General features: G+C 44.2%; 1 protein-coding gene across 6 annotated transcripts in view; it reads left to right on the forward strand.

Moving 5' to 3' along the window:
* Positions 1–21,751, forward strand: part of LOC139380605 (phospholipid-transporting ATPase IH-like) — a 71,185-nt gene that overhangs the window by 23,146 nt on the left and 26,288 nt on the right. For all 6 annotated transcript variants that reach the window (XR_011628450.1, XM_071123437.1, XM_071123438.1 and 3 more), the window contains exons 2-14: positions 10,407–10,529; positions 11,008–11,097; positions 11,409–11,489; positions 11,845–11,952; positions 15,427–15,555; positions 15,699–15,802; positions 15,892–15,942; positions 16,044–16,108; positions 16,318–16,399; positions 16,730–16,880; positions 17,259–17,456; positions 18,710–18,883; positions 18,971–19,137. Coding sequence is in view for 5 of the 6 variants with exons in the window: in XM_071123437.1 (XP_070979538.1) it covers positions 10,407–10,529; positions 11,008–11,097; positions 11,409–11,489; positions 11,845–11,952; positions 15,427–15,555; positions 15,699–15,802; positions 15,892–15,942; positions 16,044–16,108; positions 16,318–16,399; positions 16,730–16,880; positions 17,259–17,456; positions 18,710–18,883; positions 18,971–19,137 (1,523 nt within the window). In the remaining variant the exon portion in view is untranslated. The remainder of the gene's footprint in view (positions 1–10,406; positions 10,530–11,007; positions 11,098–11,408; positions 11,490–11,844; positions 11,953–15,426; positions 15,556–15,698; positions 15,803–15,891; positions 15,943–16,043; positions 16,109–16,317; positions 16,400–16,729; positions 16,881–17,258; positions 17,457–18,709; positions 18,884–18,970; positions 19,138–21,751) is intronic.

Below are 21,751 nucleotides of genomic sequence, written 5' to 3' on the forward strand. Positions count from 1 at the left end.
AACAATTCCAAAACTACTACCTTATAGACACAAGTGTAAGGGGATAAAAAATATGTACATGAAGATATATGAATGAGTGATGGTACAGAGTGGCATAGGCAAGATACGGTAGATGGTATTGAGTACAGTATATACTAATGAGATGAGTATGTAAACAAAGTGGCATAGTTAAAGTGGCTAGTGATACATGTATTACATAAAGATGCAGTAGATGATATAGAGTACAGTATATACGTATACATATGAGATGAATAATGTAGGGTATGTAAACATTATATTAGGTAGCATTGTTTAAAGTGGCTAGTGATATATTTTACATAATTTCCCATCAATTCCCATTATTAAAGTGGCTGGAGTTGAGTCAGTGTGTTGGCAGCAGCCACTCAATGTTAGTGGTGGCTGTTTAACAGTCTGATGGCCTTGAGATAGAAGCTGTTTTTCAGTCTCTCGGTCCTAGCTTTGATGCACCTGTACTGACCTCGCCTTCTGGATGATAGCGGGGTGAACAGGCAGTGGCTCGGGTGGTTGTTGTCCTTGATGATCTTTATGGCCTTCCTGTGACATCGGGTGGTGTAGGTGTCCTGGAGGGCAGGTAGTTTGCCCCCGGTGATGCGTTGTGCAGACCTCACTACCCTCTGGAGAGCCTTACGGTTGTGGGCGGAGCAGTTGCCGTACCAGGCGGTGATACAGCCCGACAGGATGCTCTCGATTGTGCATCTGTAGAAGTTTGTGAGTGCTTTTGGTGACAAGCCGAATTTCTTCAGCCTCCTGAGGTTGAAGAGGCGCTGCTGCGCCTTCTTCACGATGCTGTCTGTGTGGGTGGACCAATTCAGTTTCTCTGTGATGTGTACGCCGAGGAACTTAAAACTTACTACCCTCTCCACTACTGTTCCATCAATGTGGATAGGGGGGTGTTCCCTCTGCTGTTACCTGAAGTCCACAATCATCTCCTTAGTTTTGTTGACGTTGAGTGTGAGGTTATTTTCCTGACACAACACTCCGAGGGCCCTCACCTCCTCCCTGTAGGCCATCTCGTCGTTGTTGGTAATCAAGCCTACCACTGTTGTGTCGTCCGCAAACTTGATGATTGAGTTGGAGGCGTGCATGGCCACGCAGTCGTGGGTGAACAGGGAGTACATGAGAGGGCTCAGAACGCACCCTTGTGGGGCCCCAGTGTTGAGGATCAGCGGGGTGGAGATGTTGTTGCCTACCCTCACCACCTGGGAGTGGCCTGTCAGGAAGTCCAGTACCCAGTTGCACAGGGCGGGGTCTCGAGCTTGATGACGAGCTTGGAGGGCACTATGGTGTTAAATGCCGAGCTGTAGTCGATGAACAGCATTCTCACATAGGTATTCCTCTTGTCCAGATGTGTTAGGGCAGTGTGCAGTGTGGTTGAGATTGCATCGTCTGTGGACCTATTTGGGCGGTAAGCAAATTGGAGTGGGTCTAGGGTGTCAGGTAGGGTGGAGGTGATATGGTCCTTGACTAGTCTCTCAAAGCACTTCATGATGACGGAAGTGAGTGCTATGGGGCAGTAGTCGTTTAGCTCAGTTACCTTAGCTTTCTTGGGAACAGGAACAATGGTGGCCCTCTTGAAGCATGTGGGAACAACAGACTGGGATAGGGATTGATTGAATATGTCCGTAAACACACCAGCCAGCATGCTCTGAGGGCGCGGCTGGGGATTCCGTCTGGGCCTGCAGCCTTGCGAGGGTTAACACGTTTAAATGTTTTCCTCACGTCGGCTGCAGTGAAGGAGAGTCCGCATGTTTTGGTTGCGGGCCGTGTCAGTGGCACTGTATTGTCCTCAAAGCGGGCAAAAAAAGTGATTTAGTCTGCCTGGGAGCAAGACATCCTGGTCCGTGACGGGGCTGGTTTTCTTTTTGTAATCCGTGATTGACTGTAGACCCTGCCACATACCTCTTGTGTCTGAGCCGTTGAATTGAGATTCTACTTTGTCTCTATACTGACGCTTAGCTTGTTTGATTGCCTTGCGGAGGGAATAGCTACACTGTTTGTATTCGGTCATGTTTCCGGTCACCTTGCCCTGATTAAAAGCAGGGGTTCGCGCTTTCAGTTTCACACGAATGCTGCCATCAATCCACGGTTTCTGGTTTGGGAATGTTTTAATCGTTGCTATGGGAACGGCATCTTCAACGCACGTTCTAATGAACTCGCTCACCGAATCAGCGTATTTGTCAATGTTGTTGTTTGATGCAATACAAAACATATCCCAGTCCACGTGATGGAAGCAGTCTTGGAGTGTGGAATCAGATTGGTCGGACCAGCGTTGAACAGAGCTTCTTGTTTTAGTTTCTGTCTGTAGGCAGGGATCAACAAAATGGAGTCGTGGTCAGCTTTTCCGAAAGGAGAGCGGGGCAGGGCCTTATATGCGTTGCGGAAGTTAGAATAGCAATGATCCAAGGTTTTTCCAGCCCTGGTTGCGCAATCGATATGCTGATACAATTTAGGGAGTCTTGTTTTCAGATTAGCCTTGTTAAAATCCCCAGCTACAATGAATGCAGCCTCAGGATATATGGATTCCAGTTTGCAAAGAGTCAATTAAGTTCGTTCAGGGCCATCGATGTGTCTGCTTGGGGGGGAATATATACGGCTGTGATTATAATCGAAGATAATTCCCTTGGTAGATAATGCGGTCGACATTTGATTGTGAGGAATTCTAAATCAGGTGAACAGAAGGACTTGAGTTCCTGTATGTTGTTGTGACCACACCACGTCTCGTTAACCATGAAGCATACGTCCCCGCCCCTCTTCTTACCAGAAAGATGTTTGTTTCTGTCGGCGCGATGCGTGGAGAAACCAGCTGGCTGCACCGACTCTGATAGCGTCTCTCCAGTGAGCCATGTTTCCGTGAAGCAAAGAACGTTACAGTCTCTGATGTCCCTCTGGAATGCTACCCTTCTCTTGTTGTCAAGAGACTGGACATTGGCGAGAAGTATGCTAGGGAGTGGTGCACGATGTGCCCGTCTCTGGAGTCTGACCAGAAGACCGCTTCGTTTCCCCCTTTTACAAAGTTGTTTTTTTGGGTCGCCGGCTGGGATCCATTCCGTTGTCCTGGGTGAAAGGCAGAACACAGGATCCGCTTCGCAAAAGTCATATTCTTGGTCGTACTGATGGTGAGTTGACGCTGCTCTTATATTCAGTAGTTCTTCTCGACTGTATGTAATGAAACCTAAGATGACCTGGGGTACCAATGTAAGAAATAACACGTAAAAAAACAAAACATTTGTATTTGTGGTCCGGCAACTGGATCTTTTTTGGAACACCATTATTTTTGTCTTACTGAGATTTACTGTCAGGGCGCAGGTTTGAGAATCTGTGCAGAAGATCTTGGTGCTGCTGTAGGCCCTCCTTGGTTGGTGACAGAAGCACCAGGTCATCAGCCAACTGTAGACATTTGACTGCTGCAGACTGTTCTACTGCCCTCACTGCTCAGACTGTCCGCAATAGACTGAGAGAGGCTGGACTGAGGGCTTGTAGGCCTGTTGTAAGGCAGGTCCTCACCAGACATCACCGGCAGCAATGTCGCCTATGGGCACAAACCCACCGTTATTGGACCAGACAGGACTGGCAAAAGTGTTCTTCACTGACGAGTCGCGTTTCTGTCTCACCAGGGGTGATAGTCGGATTCGAGTTTATTGTCGAAGGAATGAGCATTACACCGAAGCCTGTACTCTGGAGCGGGATCGCTTTGGAGGTGGAGGGTCTGTCATGGTCTGGGGAGGTGTGTCACAGCATCATCGGACTGAGCTTGTTGTCATTGCAGGCAATCTCTACACTGTGCGTTAACAGGGAAGACATCCTCCTTCCTCATGTGGTACCCTTCCTGCAGGCTCATCCTGACATCACCCTCCAGCATGACAATGCCACCAGCCTCGTTCTGTGCGTGATTTCTTGCAAGACGGGAATGTCAGTGTTCTGCTATGGCCAGCAAAGAGCCCAGATCTCAATCCCATTGAGCCTGTCTGGGACCTGTTGGATCAGAGGGTGAGGGCTAGGGCCATTCCCCCCTGAAATGTGTGGGAACTTGCAGGTGCCTTGGTGGAAGAGTGGGGTAACATCTCACAGCAAGAACTGGCAAATCTGGTGCAGTCAATGAGGAAGAGATGCACTGCAGTACTTAATGCAGCTGGTGGCCACACCAGATACTGACTGTTACATTTGATTTTGACCCCCCCCCCCCCTTTGTTCAGTTGCTGTTAGTCACATGTCTGTGGAACTTGTTCAGTTTGTCTCAGTTGTTGAATCTTGTTATGTTCATACAAATATTGACACATGTTAAGTTTGCTGAAAATAAACTCAGTTGACTGTGAGAGGACGTTTCTTTTTTTGCTGAGTTTAGGTAGCACACATGAGGACATTTTTCTCTGTTAAGATCATTTCCTTATTAATTTCTAGCCAGTCACAAAATGTTCCCGTTTTGACTAATTTAGGTCTAATCAATACCAAATTATACCAAATTAGCATACCCCCTTAGTCTCTTACCTGTTTCACAGCTGGTAGTTTGGTGGATGGTACTACCAGCTCTTTGTAACCTAGTGGGCCACCAGTGGCTCCTTTATTCCATGTTTCTTGTAGGATGACAATGTCTGCATTTCCAATTTCTTTGAAGTCTCAGTTCCTTCTCTTTAGGCCAAAGGCAGATGACCTCAGACCTTGTATATTCAAGGATGAGATATAGTAAAAGCTTTGTGTTCCATAGTTTCTAGTCACAGTAGGTGTGAGCAGACCACGTTGAGCATCTGATACATACCTCTTAGGTCGCAGGATGGGGCTTGGGCAGGTTATTAGTGGGGATTGGGCCTGTTGCTCTGCTCACTGCCTGGGCATATGTCCTGCTGTCATGTTGAGGTTCTTGCCTCGGGGGGTACGGGGTGGGCAGGGTGAAAGTATTTTCGTGGTAGCAGGATGGCAATAACCACTTGTGCGTTGAGGAAAGAGGAATGAGCTTTTTCAATCATTCAGTGATAGTTGAAGATGCCGCCAGGTCTGTTCTAGCAGCATGGTAGTGTAGTGTACTCATTTACCTAGAGATTATTGTATTTTACTTTCTGGCTTCAGAAGTAGCTTTAGACTAAATATTACTGTTGTGTGTTGGATGGTGTTTTTTCTCTTGATAGTCCTTGGTAGAACTAGTCCAGTCAGGTAATATTGTCCAAAATTTAAAATTTCAGACTACAAACTCACAGTATGAGAACTCAAACCAACTTTATTCTTCCCAGAGGATCAATACAGATGCATCAGACAACGACATTTCACACAAGCGCTGAATCTCCTCCTACTCTTCTGAACAAACATAGTATCTTTGTTGCTAGGCAGGAAACAAAGTGATACGGGCCATAAACATTCTCCCTTAACATGACCTGACCTCGACCCCCTTCATCACTAATCCATGTCTCTCTCCCCTTACCAATGCCTGCCACGGGATCACTTCCCTACACTCAGCACAATTCAAGCTTTATTGCACACAATATATAGCTTCTTCCTACAGATAACCATTAACTTCTGGTGTAGACCCTCTAAACCTAAACACTCAATAGGATACCTGATAATGAACCCTATCCCAAGTTTAGGAGTTAGTATCCATCAGTCCCCCGTTTTTGAACATTTCACTCCATACTGTTCAACATTACATTCAACTTATAAATGGACAAACATGAACAAAATATAAAACATAATTAACATTCACAGTGAGGTTTACAAACTCGGAGACTCATGGCCTCTGTTCTATGATCACACAAGTCTTTCCATTTCTCAGAACACTGAAAACAACGTGTCGCCCATTGGAGCTGTTGCCTTCTTCCACTTCCTCTTTCTCCTTCTGGTTCCTAAGAGAGTGATAGCACAAGATTGTAAAAGCAACGCCAAACACAAAACATAACAGTATGACCAATGTGGTAAGCTATGCATCATTATATATGAATGAAAACCTAAAGATTGATAACATGACAATTCCCACTCTCTACTCACCTGACTATGCCTTCAGGATACTTTTCTGCTGAGTTTGTGCCAAAAATGAAAGCCCTAAAAAGCCTCCTCATGCTTTCGCCCCGTCTTCCCTGTCTGACCACAGGATCCAAGAGGTGTTCCCAAGCCATGTCATCCTCACTTTGCTCCCCATCTCCTTGGCAGGTCACCTGATAGGCAGGTCACCTGATAGGCAAGTGCGTATCCCTAATCTACGCTACATCCTCTTGAGGTAACTCAGCACTGTATATGCTTTCACATCGATGCCTCCAGAATGTTGTGCAGAGTACAATTACCCCAACATCTATCCTTTCATATGAAGCATTAACCAATAAAGCCCAACCTAACTTTGATGTTTAAAGTGTCTCCCAAACCCAACCCATCTGCATGTCTACAGTGGAATCTAGTGTCGCTCTCTCTAGCTCTGCTTCCTCTGTCATGGCGTCTTCAAGCTCACCCATTATGCACCTGGATCTCACTTCACGTGAGAACTATGCACCCACCGAGGAGAGACATGACAATCTTTACCGCTGCAGGTGCTGTAAGCAGTACTCTGTGTGGAACAGACCAACATTGTCCCAACACCCCGCCTGGTGTATCTTGATGTACACTCAATCTCCAGAATTCATCCAACAATGCTACTAAAGTAACCCCTGCTACTACTAACAAGACTATAGCCTCCTTCAATTACTGTCCCTACAGCGACTGCCGTGAGAATAACTACTGCATGTAATCTGTCAAGTGTTCGCCGGCTGTTAGAAATTGGCAAAGAGGTGAATGAGTTTGAAAAATATCAGAGTCACAGGTTTCTTGAAAGTTCACCATAGTGTCTGAAATGCCAACACAATCTCTGCTACTCTCACCACGATCTGGGTACTCTCACCGCGTTCAATTTAACTTCATAATAGTCCCTATATTGTGCAGTTAGCTGTCCTCCCTCTCCTACAAGCCATCTCCTGTAACAATATACCTAGTCTCTGAGAATGATACCGTTCTATCAACACAACCTTAGTTTATGAGCACCCACAAATCTGCACCCCAGTCACATTGGATCACACTTAACAGCCCTATGCAAACATTTTCTCAAACACAGACCTCGTGTACCTCGCCTCCTGCTACAGATACATTTGCACATATCATTCCATCTAACCCATAACACACTAGTCACTGCTCCTAATGCACTTCTACAGTTATATACCTACTAAAACATTCTCAAATCAATTAGTCAATATACATCAGTCTCTCCTCTGGAACAATGATCACTTATGTTCCACAAAACCTAAAAACATATTGACTTGAAAAGGAAAGAGATAAAGTACATGTTTAATGATTTCACACCACCCTTGATGCGACTAAAATTGGGGAAACCAGCGCCCATCCGCTCTGTTCTATACCCATGTGATGCTGGTCTCCCTGCGGTCTCCTCATATTCATCATTGGGTGTTAACGCAAAACACAGACTGAGCCTTGTATGCAATTAATTGTACCGTATCATATAAAAATTCTGATGACATGGTAAAATAAAAAACCTTCATGGTTGACCTATCATCCAGCGAGTTCTCTAATAACCTCCCTGTCGGAGGACACTTAAAGATAAGGTTTCTAAAGCCTCCCTAGGCCTAATTCATTTGAGCAGTGCCCCCACCCCTCACCGTTTGAGAGCAACTCTCTCTCGCTGTATCTGATTCATAACTAAAACATTTGATCAATTATCCAACCCAAATTTAGAATGACAGTCCTAAGTGCTTTACTTTGAGTCTGACTCTAAATCAAGTCTCTCATCCTAGCACACCTCATCCCGGTTAGAATGTACATTTATAAATGGGACCTTTTTAGTGCCGGTAATAACTCTTCTCATTACAGCCTGTTTTCCTGTCGTGAGTGGGTTGGTAATGAAAGATCGGTATCTCAATGCATACTTAGTCTAAATTGTTTGCAGTGTGTAGACCTTATTACATTCCACATTTTTTTAGCATCTAAGACAAATGCCAACAAGCATAACAACATACTGTTAAACCCATTTTCAAAATTAGTTCAAACTCCTTAATGTTACTGGCGACCTCTCAGAAGAGTTACCAGATCAGGGAGTTAGTACCCTAACCCATCGGGGAATCCCAACACTCCAGTAGACCCAATCTGGTGAAATTTGAAACGCAACAAAAACAAAAATGTTATCAGCAAAACACAAATCACAATCCATTTGGAGTAACTGTCATCCCTTATTAACATTGTTACGTAAGCCTCTAGGAAGAGGGAACTCAACTCCCCGTGGAGTGAAAGAGGTATGGGACTGTAAGGATGACAAAGGCAGAGAATATGTTCCGTTCACAGGGAATTTATTCCTTCACACGGTAATTTGGGGAAAAGGGGCTGGACGGAACCAAAGCAAAGAAAGTAAAATGTCAAAGTCCCCTCTCCTACCTGACCTGCCTTCCCACTACTTACCTAACCTACCCTACCAGCCTACCCACTACTTACCTAACCTACCCTCTCCTACCTTACCTGCCTTCCCACTACTTACCTAACCTACCCTCTCCTACCTTACCTGCCTTCCCACTACTTACCTAACCTACCCTCTCCTACCTTACCTGCCTTCCCACTACTTACCTAACCTACCCTCTCCTACCTGACCTGCCTTCCCACTACTTACCTAACCTACCTTCTCCTACCTTACCTACCTACCCACCCACTACTTACCTAACCTACCCTACCAGCCTACCCACTACTTACCTAACCTACCCTCTCCTACCTTACCTGCCTTCCCACTACTTACCTTACCTACCTACCCACCCACTACTTACCTAACCTACCCTCTCCTACCTTACCTGCCTTCCCACTACTTACCTAACCTACCTTACCTACCTACCCACCCACTACTTACCTAACCTACCCTACCAGCCTACCCACTACTTACCTAACCTACCCTCTCCTACCTTACCTACCTACCCACCCACTACTTACCTAACCTACCCTTACCTACCTACCCACCCACTACTTACCTAACCTACCCTACCAGCCTACCCACTACTTACCTAACCTACCCTCTCATACCTTACCTACCTACCCACTACTTACCTAACCTACCCTCTCCTATCTAACCTGCCTACCCACTACTTACCTCACTTTTAGCACCACCTGGACAACTAACCAAGATACAGGGTGGTCCGCCCAGGTCTTGCCTAGTGTGCATAGACAGTGAATACTACGGGTTATGTATGCTCGCAGGCCTCTTGCCTAAGCACCCCCTAGGTGTCTTCCCCTTCCCCCCTGGGAACAATACAAACTATTTCACAACAAAAACTGAGAAAAAACTAACTCAGGACATTAAAGAAGCTCTCTCTCTCCGAGCAACAAACTAACACAGAACATAACAATCAGCTCTCTCAGCAACAACTAACATAGTACATATCAAATGTCTTTCTGAGAACCAACCAACATATGATATAACCCTCAGCTCTCTTCTGAGCAACAGAACACTGGCTTACATAGCTGGAGAAGGAGTCTAATGGGATACAGCTGTATCCTGACATGACGGGGGTCACCTCCAATTAGCAATGTGGCCAACCAATCAGCTGCTTGGAGGGAATTTCAGGAAGCCATTTTCCTGAAACACACACATACAAACAAAACCACAACACAGGAACTGGGGAATGTAACAACATATATTTTCCTTTTTATATGCAGACTGAACAAAATACATTTATATATTTACCCAAAGACCAGGGCCCTCTCTTATTGCTACCGTTACTACAGACGTATCTTGTTCAAACATTCATACACACACGCTCGCGCACACACACCCCGCGGCCTCACTGTGACTGGGCTTCCAACCTCCTTACGGGTCTGGCCAATAAACCATTACACTAGGGTTTTACCCTCTACAGGAACTATCCTGCTCTGGACTTACTCTGGTTCTAAGAGATTTAGGTATGGAATTTTGATTTGATTTTAATGTTGAGGTTAGTATCCTGTATAAACTTGCATTTTTTTCGCAAGGACTTATCTACATTTATCCAACTGTAATTATTTTTTTGCAGAAGATCTCTTGAGCTCACTCTCACTCTCACTCACCCTGTGTATTCTATAGAATCACAGTGGTAAAGGCACAGCTGCTATCTGAAGCAACTCTTTCACTTCTGTTTCTTGAGAATCTTGTGGGAGGTAGTTTAATTCAGGGTAGCTCAACTTCCTTATAAAACCTGGATCATGTGTTCTGTAGGAAATGTTTTTACTGACACTACTGCTGAACATGAACTTGTTCAATAAGAATGCACATTTGAAATCAAAACGTTTTGCTACAATTTTGCTACAACGTGTTATTATTCCCTCTTATTGTCTCTCCTCACTTTCTGTCTCTCCTTCTCTTGCTCTCTGTTTCTCGCTCTCTGTGTCTCCCCCCCACCCTTTCTCTCTAACAGTGTGCGGGGGAGGAGTATTGGGTGGACAGTCGTACGGTTTACATCGGTCACAAAGAACCCCCACCGGCGGCCGAGGCCTACATCCCTCAACGTTACCCTGACAACCGCATCGTCTCCTCCAAGGTGAGCAGGTGTCATGGCAACCAAGCCGTCAGCACAACAACCACGTCATTTAGCCCTTACAACCAAGCATGTTGTGCTCTTGTGACAGTATGTCATCTATGATTAGCAACCTCTTAATGTGGGTGACAACCATAGATATCTGCTACTGCTCGAGGTTCGTTAGCCGTTTCTATGAGGAACTGTCATTGTTGATATCAATTTTGGATTAATTTAAGAAAGAAAAGACACACTGGTATAAAGTGTTATTCCCTCTCTCTAGAAAACATGTTGATAATGTGGGTAATGTCAGTGGAGGCTGCTGAGGGGAGGACGGCTCATAATAATATCTGGAACGGCGCGAATGGCATCAAACACCTGGAAACCATGTATTTGGTGTATTTGATTTAATTCCTCTGATTCCGCTTCAGCCATTACCACAAGCCCGTCCTCCCCAATTAAGGTGCCACCAACCTCCTGTGGTGTGTGTTCTCTCTACCAGTACACCTTATGGAACTTCATCCCCAAGAACCTGTTTGAACAGTTCAGAAGAATCGCCAACTTCTACTTTCTGCTAATCTTCCTGGTCCAGGTGAGAATATGCCATCTCTCTGTTTGATCTGAACCCCAGGGCTGTTTTATTATACATACTGTAAAGACTGCTGTTTCATATTATCAGTTAAACACGTAGGCTATGTGGAGTGAATGGTAGTTAATTGTTCGGCTTGGAATGGCTTATGGTCATGGTCCACAATGGATATGATAGGAGCCTTCCAGTCCCGCCCAGTAGCCGGAGGAGATGATGAACAGTAAGAGGAGGAGACTGGTTGGCGGTGGTCCATCTTTGTACCACGGAGAACCTGAATGAATGATAATCAGCTGGTTCTCTTCCTCTCTCCTCAGCTCATCATAGACACACCCACCAGCCCTGTCACCAGCGGACTGCCTCTCTTCTTTGTCATCACTGTCACCGCCATTAAACAGGTAGGTGAGACAAAGACACACACATCCTCTGGTCATTGGTGTTGGTAAATCTAGGGAAGCTTTCCTCCACTGTGTTCAGGTAGTGACAGCAGATGTGATGATAGCAGTGATGCATGAACCACACCTGGCTTATAAAGCCCAGGCCTTATACAATCATTAATCTATAACATGACATGTTATGTAGAGGCCATGGAAACAGGTCACCATGCTGACGGAATATACCACTAATTAGATACCAGCGATGAGCGTATCTCTCTCTCTCTCTGTGTGTGTGCTCCATTTCTCCCCACAATCCCACATGCCCTTTCCTCCTTGTATCTCTCAACCCCCTCCGTCCTCCCCTGCTCTCCTCCAGGGTTATGAAGACTGGCTGAGACACAAGGCAGACTGCAGTATAAATGAGTGTCCTGTGGACATGGTGCAGCAGGGGACAGTGGTGAGGACACAGAGCTCCAAGCTACGGGTACTACTACACTATTAATGGCTCTTCTACTCTCCAGTCTACAACACATTATTATGACGCCTTTGGGCCTCATTGGCTGGTGTTTCTCAAGCATGTTCATTCATGTTCAGATAAGAGCCTTTAGTTGTAATAGCTGTTGTATGTGAGTATAATGGCTAGTATGAGAGCTCATTCTTCTTCATTATATTATTATTCATGTAACAAAATGAACAGTGATTATTTTGTACACTGAATAATACCCCTGGTTATATAACCTTTGAACATTTATATCATAGCCACGGCTATCATCTTTGATCGTATTGAAATGAAATCCGTTCCTGAGACCTTTTTAAGGCCGTTCTCCATGGGAACGTGCGTGCGTTCGTCTGCAATGCCATAGCTAGCGTCCCAGAGAAGATCAACGTTCCCCCTACAGTACCATCCCAAACATTCCTGTTGTGATTACTCTGGTCCCATACAGGGAAAAGGATTTTCCTTTCCAGACAGAGATGAAATATCAATATGACTGATATGCCGGGTCGCTATTATCCTGTTGTCTTCTGTGATGTCAGGCTGGACTAGGGTCAGAACCACTATATTACCATAGAATTAGGAATTAGAATTTAATAGGATTTGTATGGGTGTTACTGTAATATCTATAGTTGTATTTGAGTGTGCGTCGGCACGTGTTGCCATAGCCATGCTGTCCACTGAAACGTGTACTGACTATGAAAGACATTCTTCATCCACACACACACATACAGTTGAAGTCGGAAGTTTACATACACTTAGGTTGGAGTCATTAAAACTTGTTTTTCAACCGCTCCACAAATTTCTTGTTCACAATCTATAGTTTTGGCAAGTCGGTTAGGACATCTACTTTGTGCATGACACAAGTAATCTTTCCTACAATTGTTTACAGACAGATTATTTCACTTATAATTCACTGTTTCACAATTCCAGTAGGTCAGAAGTTTACATACACTAAGTTGATTGTGCCTTTAAACAGCTTGGAAGTTTCCAGAAAATGATGTCATGGCTTTAGAAGCTTCTGATTGAAGCTAATTGACATCATTTGATTAAATTGGAGGTGTACCTGTGGATGTATTTCAAGGCCTACCTTCAAACTCAGTGCCTCTTTGCTTGACATCATGGGAAAATCTGAAGAAATCAGCCAAGAACTCAGAAAAAATTGTAGACCTCCACAAGTTGGGTTCATCCTTGGGAGCAATTTCCAAACGCCTGAAGGTACCACGTTCATCTGTACAAGCAATAGTATGCAAGTATAAACACCATGGGACCACACGGCTATCATAACGTTCAGGAAGGAGACGCATTCAGTCTGGTGCGAAAAGTGCAAATCAATCCCAGAACAGCAGCAAAGGATCTTGTGAAGATGCTGGAGGAAACAGGTACAAAAGTATCTATATCCACAGTAAAACAAGTCCTATATCAACATAATCTGAAAGGCCGCTCTGCAGGGAAGAAGCCACTGCTCCAAAACCGCCATAAAAAAGCCAGACTACGGTTTGCAACTGCACATGTGGACAAAGATTGTACTTTTTGGAGAAATGTCCTCTGGCCTGATGAAACAAAATTAGAACTGTTTTGCCATAATGACCATTGTTATGTTTGGAGGAAAAAGGGGGAGGCTTGCAAGCCAAATATTTTATTTTACCTTTATTTAACTAGGCAAGTCAGTTAAGAACAAATTCTTATTTTCAATGACGGTCTAGGAACAGTGGGTTAACTGCCTTGTTCAGGGGCAGAACGACAGACCTTGTTGGTTCGGGGATTCGATCTTGCAACATTTCGGTTACTAGTCCAACTCCCCCCCCCCCCAAGAACACCATCCCAACCGGGAAGCACGGGTGGCAGCACCATTTTGCGGGGGTGCTTTGCTGCAGGAGGGACTGGTGTACTTCACAAGATGGCATCATGAGGCAGGAGAATTATGTGGATATATTGAAGCAACATCTCAAGACATCAGTCAGGAAGTTAAAGCTTGGTCACGAATGGGTCTTCCAAATGGACAATGACTCCAAGCATACAAAGTTGTGGCAAAATGGCTTAAGGGACAACAAAGTCAAGGTATTGGAGTGGCCATCACAAAGCCCTGACCTCAATCCCATAGATAATTTGTGGGCAGAACTGAAAAAGCCTGTGCGTGAGGCTGAGGAATGGGATAAAATTCGCCCAACTTATTGTGGAAGGCTACCCAAAACGTTTGACCCAAGTTAAACAATTTAAAGGCAATGGTACTCAATACTAATTGAGTGTATGTAAACTTCTGACCCACTGGGAATGTGATGAAAGAAATCATTCTCTCTACTATTATTCTGACATTTCACATTATTAAAATAAAGTGGTGATCCTAACTTATCTAAGACAGGGAATTTTTACCAGGATTAAATGTCAGCAATTGTGAAACACCTTTGCCAACTACATTTAAACTCAGTTTATGTAAACTTCCGACTTCAACTGTACATGCACATTCTACCGATGTTCCTCACCGATGGTCCCCTGACTGAAACAGAGTGGATTGTGGGGAAAAGAGGAATAGTAAAGAAGATATTAATCGTAGCTATAGAGAGTGTATGTGCAGTACAGTGGTGTGTACGGTCACCGTAGAGATGGGATTTATAGGCGGTTAAGCTGCTCCACTTGCATAATCCCACTGTTACGCAACAACTCAATCCCCAGGAAAAAAGGAGTGGAAGTGTGATTGTGCGTCTGTGTGTTTCCTGTAGGAGAGCTGCTAATTATTTCTGGATCTACAGCAGCACCTCTGAAAGTGTGATTGTGCGCGAGGCATGTGTGTTTCCTGTAGGAGAGCTGCTATTTTTTTCTGGATCTACAGCAGCACCTCTGTGTATGTTTACAATGGCATGGGGTTTATCACATTTAAATGATATCCCATCCCCCAAATAGTGCAAACATTTTGACCACCAGAGCCACCAGGTACAGCTCTGGTCAAAAGCAGTACACTGTAAGAGGAATATGGTAGTCCCAGGAGCGAAGTCACGAGTGAGCCTGGGTGGACCCAGGCCCACCCACTGGGTTGTCTGGCTCACCCACTCAGATTGAGCAAAAAAATTGATTAAAAGTGTTCCAAACGGGACATTATTTGTCTTTTTACCTAAACATACAAACACCATCAGATAGAATTCCTAGCAAGCAGTTAGTCAGATTTTAATAAATTTTACAGAGCAGATGAACTGGAATGACATTCACTCTCACGGGATGGGTTGGAAAAAAGAACTAACTAAACCACACACAAAAAATTCTCTGCGCATTTTTAAAAAATGTGTAAAATTGCAGGAAGTTAGCCGCTCTAGCCCCACCCACACCAAAAAAAAAAACACCCACCAACGAATTTGGCTATATCACACCATTTAGATCAGGTCAACAGTAGTGAACAAGGGAATAGTGTGTGATTTTAGGACCCAGCCTGTATTTCTTGAGTCTAAACTGATAATGTGGTTGACCTGTCAGGTGGGGGACGTTGTCATGGTGAGGGAGGACGAGACGTTCCCCTGTGACCTCATCCTCCTTTCATCCAGCCGCGGTGACGGAACCTGCTACGTCACCACTACCAGCCTGGATGGAGAGTCTAGCCACAAGGTATGTGCACACACACACTCACATACTGTTACGCACACACACATACACTGCTGGGATTCATCCCTGAATTATTCCAGCATGCTCTCTGATCAAACATGACTTCTAAGTGATTCATCTCTCTCCCCCCTACTATGCTGTGTCAGACCTACTATGCTGTACCAGACACCATGGCCTTTAAGACAGAGCAGGAGGTGGACTCTCTACATGCGACTATTGAATGTGAACAACCACAACCTGACCTCTACAAGTGAGTGACACTCAATGTGTGACACACAGAATCATTGAGTGACCTGTTTGTTTGTTGAAAATTGCATACATTTTGTTTTTCCCATTTAGATTTGTGGGGCGCATCAATATTTATAAGGAAAGAGAAGATCCCATAGCCAGGTAAGACCAGCATCCCCCTCTTTCATTCCTAAACAGTCTTTGCCATAGATAGTAAAGCCTTTTCTTTTTGACTTTTTATCTGGTTCCTTTTCTCATTTTAGACCGCTGGGAGCTGAGAACCTTCTCCTCAGAGGAGCTACCCTGAAGAACACAGGACACATTTATGGTAACACACACACTGTTCTGTGTTTGAAGTTACATCTATGGTTATATTTGTGTGTGAGTCGGCACATGTTGCAATAGCCATACCGTCCACCGAAACGTGTCCTCCTGACTATGAAATACATTCTTCACACACACACACACACACACACACACACACACACACTGTTCTGCGTCTGTAGTGATGGTAACCCTTGGTTGTTGTTCCCTCAGCTGTAGCCATTTACACAGGCATGGACACCAAGATGGCGCTTAACTACCAGTCCAAATCCCAGAAACGCTCAGCTGTGGAAAAGTAAGATTTATTCCCATACCTTCCCCTCTCTGTGTCTGGTTGCTCTGGTGTGGCTAGAACTACCTGTCTGATGAAGGATAGCAGGAGTTAGAATAGTAGCAGGAGTTAGAATAGTAGCAGGAATAGTAGACTCTGTTATTACATAAAGTCTGCATAATTCTATTTGATCTCATTCAAGCTGTGTGTGTGTGTGTGTGTGTGTGTGTGTGTGTGTGTGTGTGTGTGTGTGTGTGTGTGTGATGCTCTATTGACAATTATTTTACATCCAGTTCTGGAGAATCAATCTGCATTTAGCTCCTCTAAACCTCTCCTCCCTCTACCTCCCTCCAGGTCTATGAATGCGTTCCTAATCGTGTATCTGTGTATCCTGATCAGTAAAGCGGTCATTAACACGGTTCTGAAGTATGCGTGGCAGTGGTCTGCTGACCGCGATGAACCCTGGTACAACCACAGGACCGAGATCGACAGAGAACGCCATGTGGTTAGTCCCCCAAACTACTACACTACCCACAAAGCACGCTGTCATAGCAAAATGAATAATCAGGTCACTCCCTATTTAACGTTCACTGATTCTGATAAAGCCTCTTCTTTGTCTCTAACCATCCTTTCATTCTCGTTCTCCCCTTCTCTCTCTTCCTACATCCTCCTCCTCCCTGCCTCTACTCCTCCCTCCATCTTATTCTCTCTCTTCCTACATCCTCCTCCTCCCTGCCTCTACTCCTCCCTCCATCTTATTCTCTCTCTTCCTACATCCTCCTCCTCCCTGCCTCTACTCCTCCCTCCATCTTATTCTCTCTCTTCCTACATCCTCCTCCTCCCTGCCTCTACTCCTCCCTCCATCTTATTCTCTCTCTCTCAGGTGATCAGGGCGTTCACAGACTTCCTGGCCTTCATGGTGTTGTTTAACTACATCATCCCAGTCTCCATGTACGTTACCGTGGAGATGCAGAAGTTCCTGGGTTCTTACTTCATAGCCTGGGACAAGGATATGTATGATGAGGAGCTGGGGGTGGGGGCTCAGGTCAACACATCTGACCTCAACGAAGAGCTCGGACAGGTACACACACTCACACATCTTCTGAACATGTGAACTTGTGTCCACACACACGCACACACACATTTATACTGCAGGTAGAGTACACAAACACACACATACGTATACTACACACACTCCAAAAACGGTGTTTAGGGCTTGTATCCATAAAGCATCTCAGAAAATATCTTTGAAATCCTGTTAACCTGTTTTTAAGACAACAACAAAAAACTCCCAGCTTTTAGGACGATGGTAAAACACTGTTCAGACGAACTCTGAGCCAGGAGTAAAATCAACTCAGAAACGTTTATCTCAGCTGGTAGTCACAACAGTTTGAGGTACCGACAAAGGAAAGATACTGATGATACTCATTGACATTGTTGCAAATGACGGGGAATAACCAATCATGAGGAAGCCTCGCCAGGTGTAAACTCTATAGCACGCTTCAGACAACCACAGTGAATGTGTCTGTACATCCTAATGTTGCAATGGTAAAATGTTTAATATCATTTCTCCTGACATGATCAGTTCTCTTAATTGTCGCCTAATAAGCTTTTGTTTTTACCAATTCTGATGGTTGTATGACCGTTATATCAACACACTCGTCACTCCCGTTTAACAACTCTAAATCGCTTTGGCACAGTCAGCCCCAAGCCACTCACCGGTAATGTTGCATACAATGTTTGAAAGGTCTTTCATTTTCATCAAAGACAATCAAAGTTAACATAAGGCCTAGATGTCTTCAACTACCCAATTTATACGTATGCCTAATTTAGGCTTGTTTTTTCACGTGATATTGCACTCCAAAGGGATAACTTGAAATAACAGCATAATGTAGTTAGTTAAATAATTGAAAGGAAAACATATGAAATAGGTCTTATGTGAAATCATTGTCAAAGGCACAAGTGATGCTGTTTCATCTAGGTCTAGATTATTTGTGGATTGATTCTTTAGAATTATCAAAACATTCTTTCGACAACTCCAAAGCTATTGCATGTGGTGCAGGAACCACTGACTCGCTGCATTTTTCCATTATTAAGACACCTGCTGGTAACTCTTAACTGGTTAGGACAGCTCATGAAGTCTCCTAAATATATGTCGACTCTGTGTGACTATTATGAATAAAGGGGCTTCATGCATAGCTTTTGTTTTTTCCCGTAGGAGTAAAATGTCTCTCTTCTCACAACGGATGACCAATTTTCTACTCTGAGATGCTTTGTGGATACGGGCCTAGGTCAGCATCTAAAGATAACTTCTGCTTCTGTCTGTGTGTGCAGGTAGAGTATGTGTTTACTGATAAGACAGGGACGTTGACAGAGAACAACATGGAGTTTATAGAGTGCTGTGTGGACGGACACGTGTATATCCCCCACGCCATCTGTAACGGACAGATCCTCAGTGCTGCTTCCAGCATAGACATGATCGACTCTTCTCCTGGAGGATACCGCAGGGTAAGACACAGTGTGTAGCAGTGTGTAGCAGTGTGTACCAGTGTGTACCAGTGTGTAATAGTGTGTCTGTGTTCCTGTGTGTGTCAGGAGCACGAGGACCTGTTCTTCCGGGCTCTGTGTCTTTGCCACACGGTGCAGGTGAAGGAGGAGGAGACAGTGGACAGCATCAAGAGAGGGATCCACCTGGGAAAGCCCACCTCCTTCTACATATCATCCTCTCCTGATGAGGTGGCTCTGGTGGAAGGCATGAAGAGGTAACACACACACCAGTGGCGGTTGGAGCCGTTTAAGATGAGGGAGGATATTGGGTGACTGTCATTCATATGCCATTCACCCAGTTCAATGTAACATCGCTAGGTTTAGTCTACTAGGTAATACTACAATTTTCACTGTACCCATTATGAGGTTGCTATAACCTAGACTATGAATAAATGTTTACAATGTTGGGTCACAGGTCGAGATGATAATTTTGAGTGCATCTAGCTGATCTAGGGTGGAATCATTAGTCCAACAGTTGCAAATTAGTTTTTATTGGGCAAATGCAGGTATGTTTATCCCAGTTTCTTTTCATTTAAGAAACATTTTTCAAGAGAAACGGTGGAATTAATACACCCCTGATCACACACAAACAGTTCAGTTTCATAGCAGTCACATACAAACAGCATCATCACTTTGCTTGTTGTACAGTGTATACAGTGCCTTGCGAAAGTATTCGGCCCCCTTGAACTTTGCGACCTTTTGCCACATTTCAGGCTTCAAACATAAAGATATAAAACTGTATTTTTTGTGAAGAATCAACATCAAGTGGGACACAATCATGAAGTGGAACGACATTTATTGGATATTTCAAACTTTTTTAACAAATCAAAAACTGAAAAATTGGGCGTGCAAAATTATTCAGCCCCTTTACTTTCAGTGCAGCAAACTCTCTCCAGAAGTTCAGTAAGGATCTCTGAATGATCCAATGTTGACCTAAATGACTAATGATGATAAATACAATCCACCTGTGTGTAATCAAGTCTCCGTATAAATGCACCTGCACTGTGATAGTCTCAGAGGTCCGTTAAAAGCGCAGAGAGCATCATGAAGAACAAGGAACACACCAGGCAGGTCCGAGATACTGTTGTGAAGAAGTTTAAAGCTGGATTTGGATACAAAAATATTTCCCAAGCTTTAAACATCCCAAGGAGCACTGTGCAAGCGATAATATTGAAATGGAAGGAGTATCAGACCACTGCAAATCTACCAAGACCTGGCCGTCCCTCTAAACTTTCAGCTCATACAAGGAGAAGACTGATCAGAGATGCAGCCAAGAGGCCCATGATCACTCTGGATGAACTGCAGAGATCTACAGCTGAGGTGGGAGACTCTGTCCATAGGACAACAATCAGTTGTATATTGCACAAATCTGGCCTTTATGGAAGAGTGGCAAGAAGAAAGCCATTTCTTAAAGATATCCATAAAAAGTGTCGTTTAAAGTTTGCCACAAGCCACCTGGGAGACACACCAAACATGTGGAAGAAGGTGCTCTGGTCAGATGAAACCAAAATTGAACTTTTTGGCAACAATGCAAAACGTTATGTTTGGCGTAAAAGCAACACAGCTGAACACACCATCCCCACTGTCAAACATGGTGGTGGCAGCATCATGGTTTGGGCCTGCTTTTCTTCAGTAGGGACAGGGAAGATGGTTAAAATTGATGGGAAGATGGATGGAGCCAAATGCAGGACCATTCTGGAAGAAAACCTGATGGAGTCTGCAAAAGACCTGAGACTGGGACGGAGATTTGTCTTCCAACAAGACAATGATCCAAAACATAAAGCAAAATCTACAATGGAATGGTTCAAAAATAAACATATCCAGGTGTTAGAATGGCCAAGTCAATGTCCAGACCTGAATCCAATCGAGAATCTGTGGAAAGAACTGAAAACTGCTGTTCACAAATGCTCTCCATCCAACCTCACTGAGCTCGAGCTGTTTTGCAAGGAGGAATGGGAAAAAATGTCAGTCTCTCGATGTGCAAAACTGATAGAGACATACCCCAAGCGACTTACAGCTGTAATCGCAGCAAAAGGTGGCGCTACAAAGTATTAACTTAAGAGGGCTGAATAATTTTGCACGCCCAATATTTCAGTTTTTGATTTGTTAAAAAAGTTTGAAATATCCAATAAATGTCGTTCCACTTCATGATTGTGTCCCACTTGTTGTTGATTCTTCACAAAAAAATACAGTTTTATATCTTTATGTTTGAAGCCTGAAATGTGGCAAAAGGTCGCAAAGTTCAAGGGGGCCGAATACTTTCGCAAGGCACTGTATATAATTCCTTCGTGCAACTATCTATGCACTCTCCTCTCACCTTTTCCCTTCACTTGTGGATTTCAGTGCACAACACATAAGCTGTCTGGGATCAGGCGAAAAAAATATTTCCAAGCCAAACCTTCATATCATGAACGCTAACCACTACACACAGCCTACATCGTTGTCACGTCATAGTCTACGAGAACTAACACGTTAGTAAACCCACTACGTTCATACAGTATAGTGTACAGTCAGAAAGCAGTTTAGCAGTTATACCGGCGGGCCCCAGTGGTGTTGGCTGGTCCTTTGCATGGGGTGACGTAAGTTTCCTTTAACAATCAGTCTTCCAGATAGATGACACAGGAACCTTGGTATAAAACTCTTTAGTAATAAAATGCAATTGCAGACAGAGTTTCACATACAGAATACCTCAGTAGTCTATAGTAAAGATCTGTTTGGTGAAACAGGAGACAAAGCTCATTATACTAGTGGGTGTGACAACCTACCATCAATCATACCTTAGCATTGTTGCATTGGATTAGCTGCAAAGTAACTAAGATGAGAAAAGCA

Source organism: Oncorhynchus clarkii, chromosome 22 (genome assembly GCF_045791955.1).
Source record: "Oncorhynchus clarkii lewisi isolate Uvic-CL-2024 chromosome 22, UVic_Ocla_1.0, whole genome shotgun sequence".
Classification (NCBI taxonomy): Eukaryota; Metazoa; Chordata; class Actinopteri; order Salmoniformes; family Salmonidae; genus Oncorhynchus; species Oncorhynchus clarkii.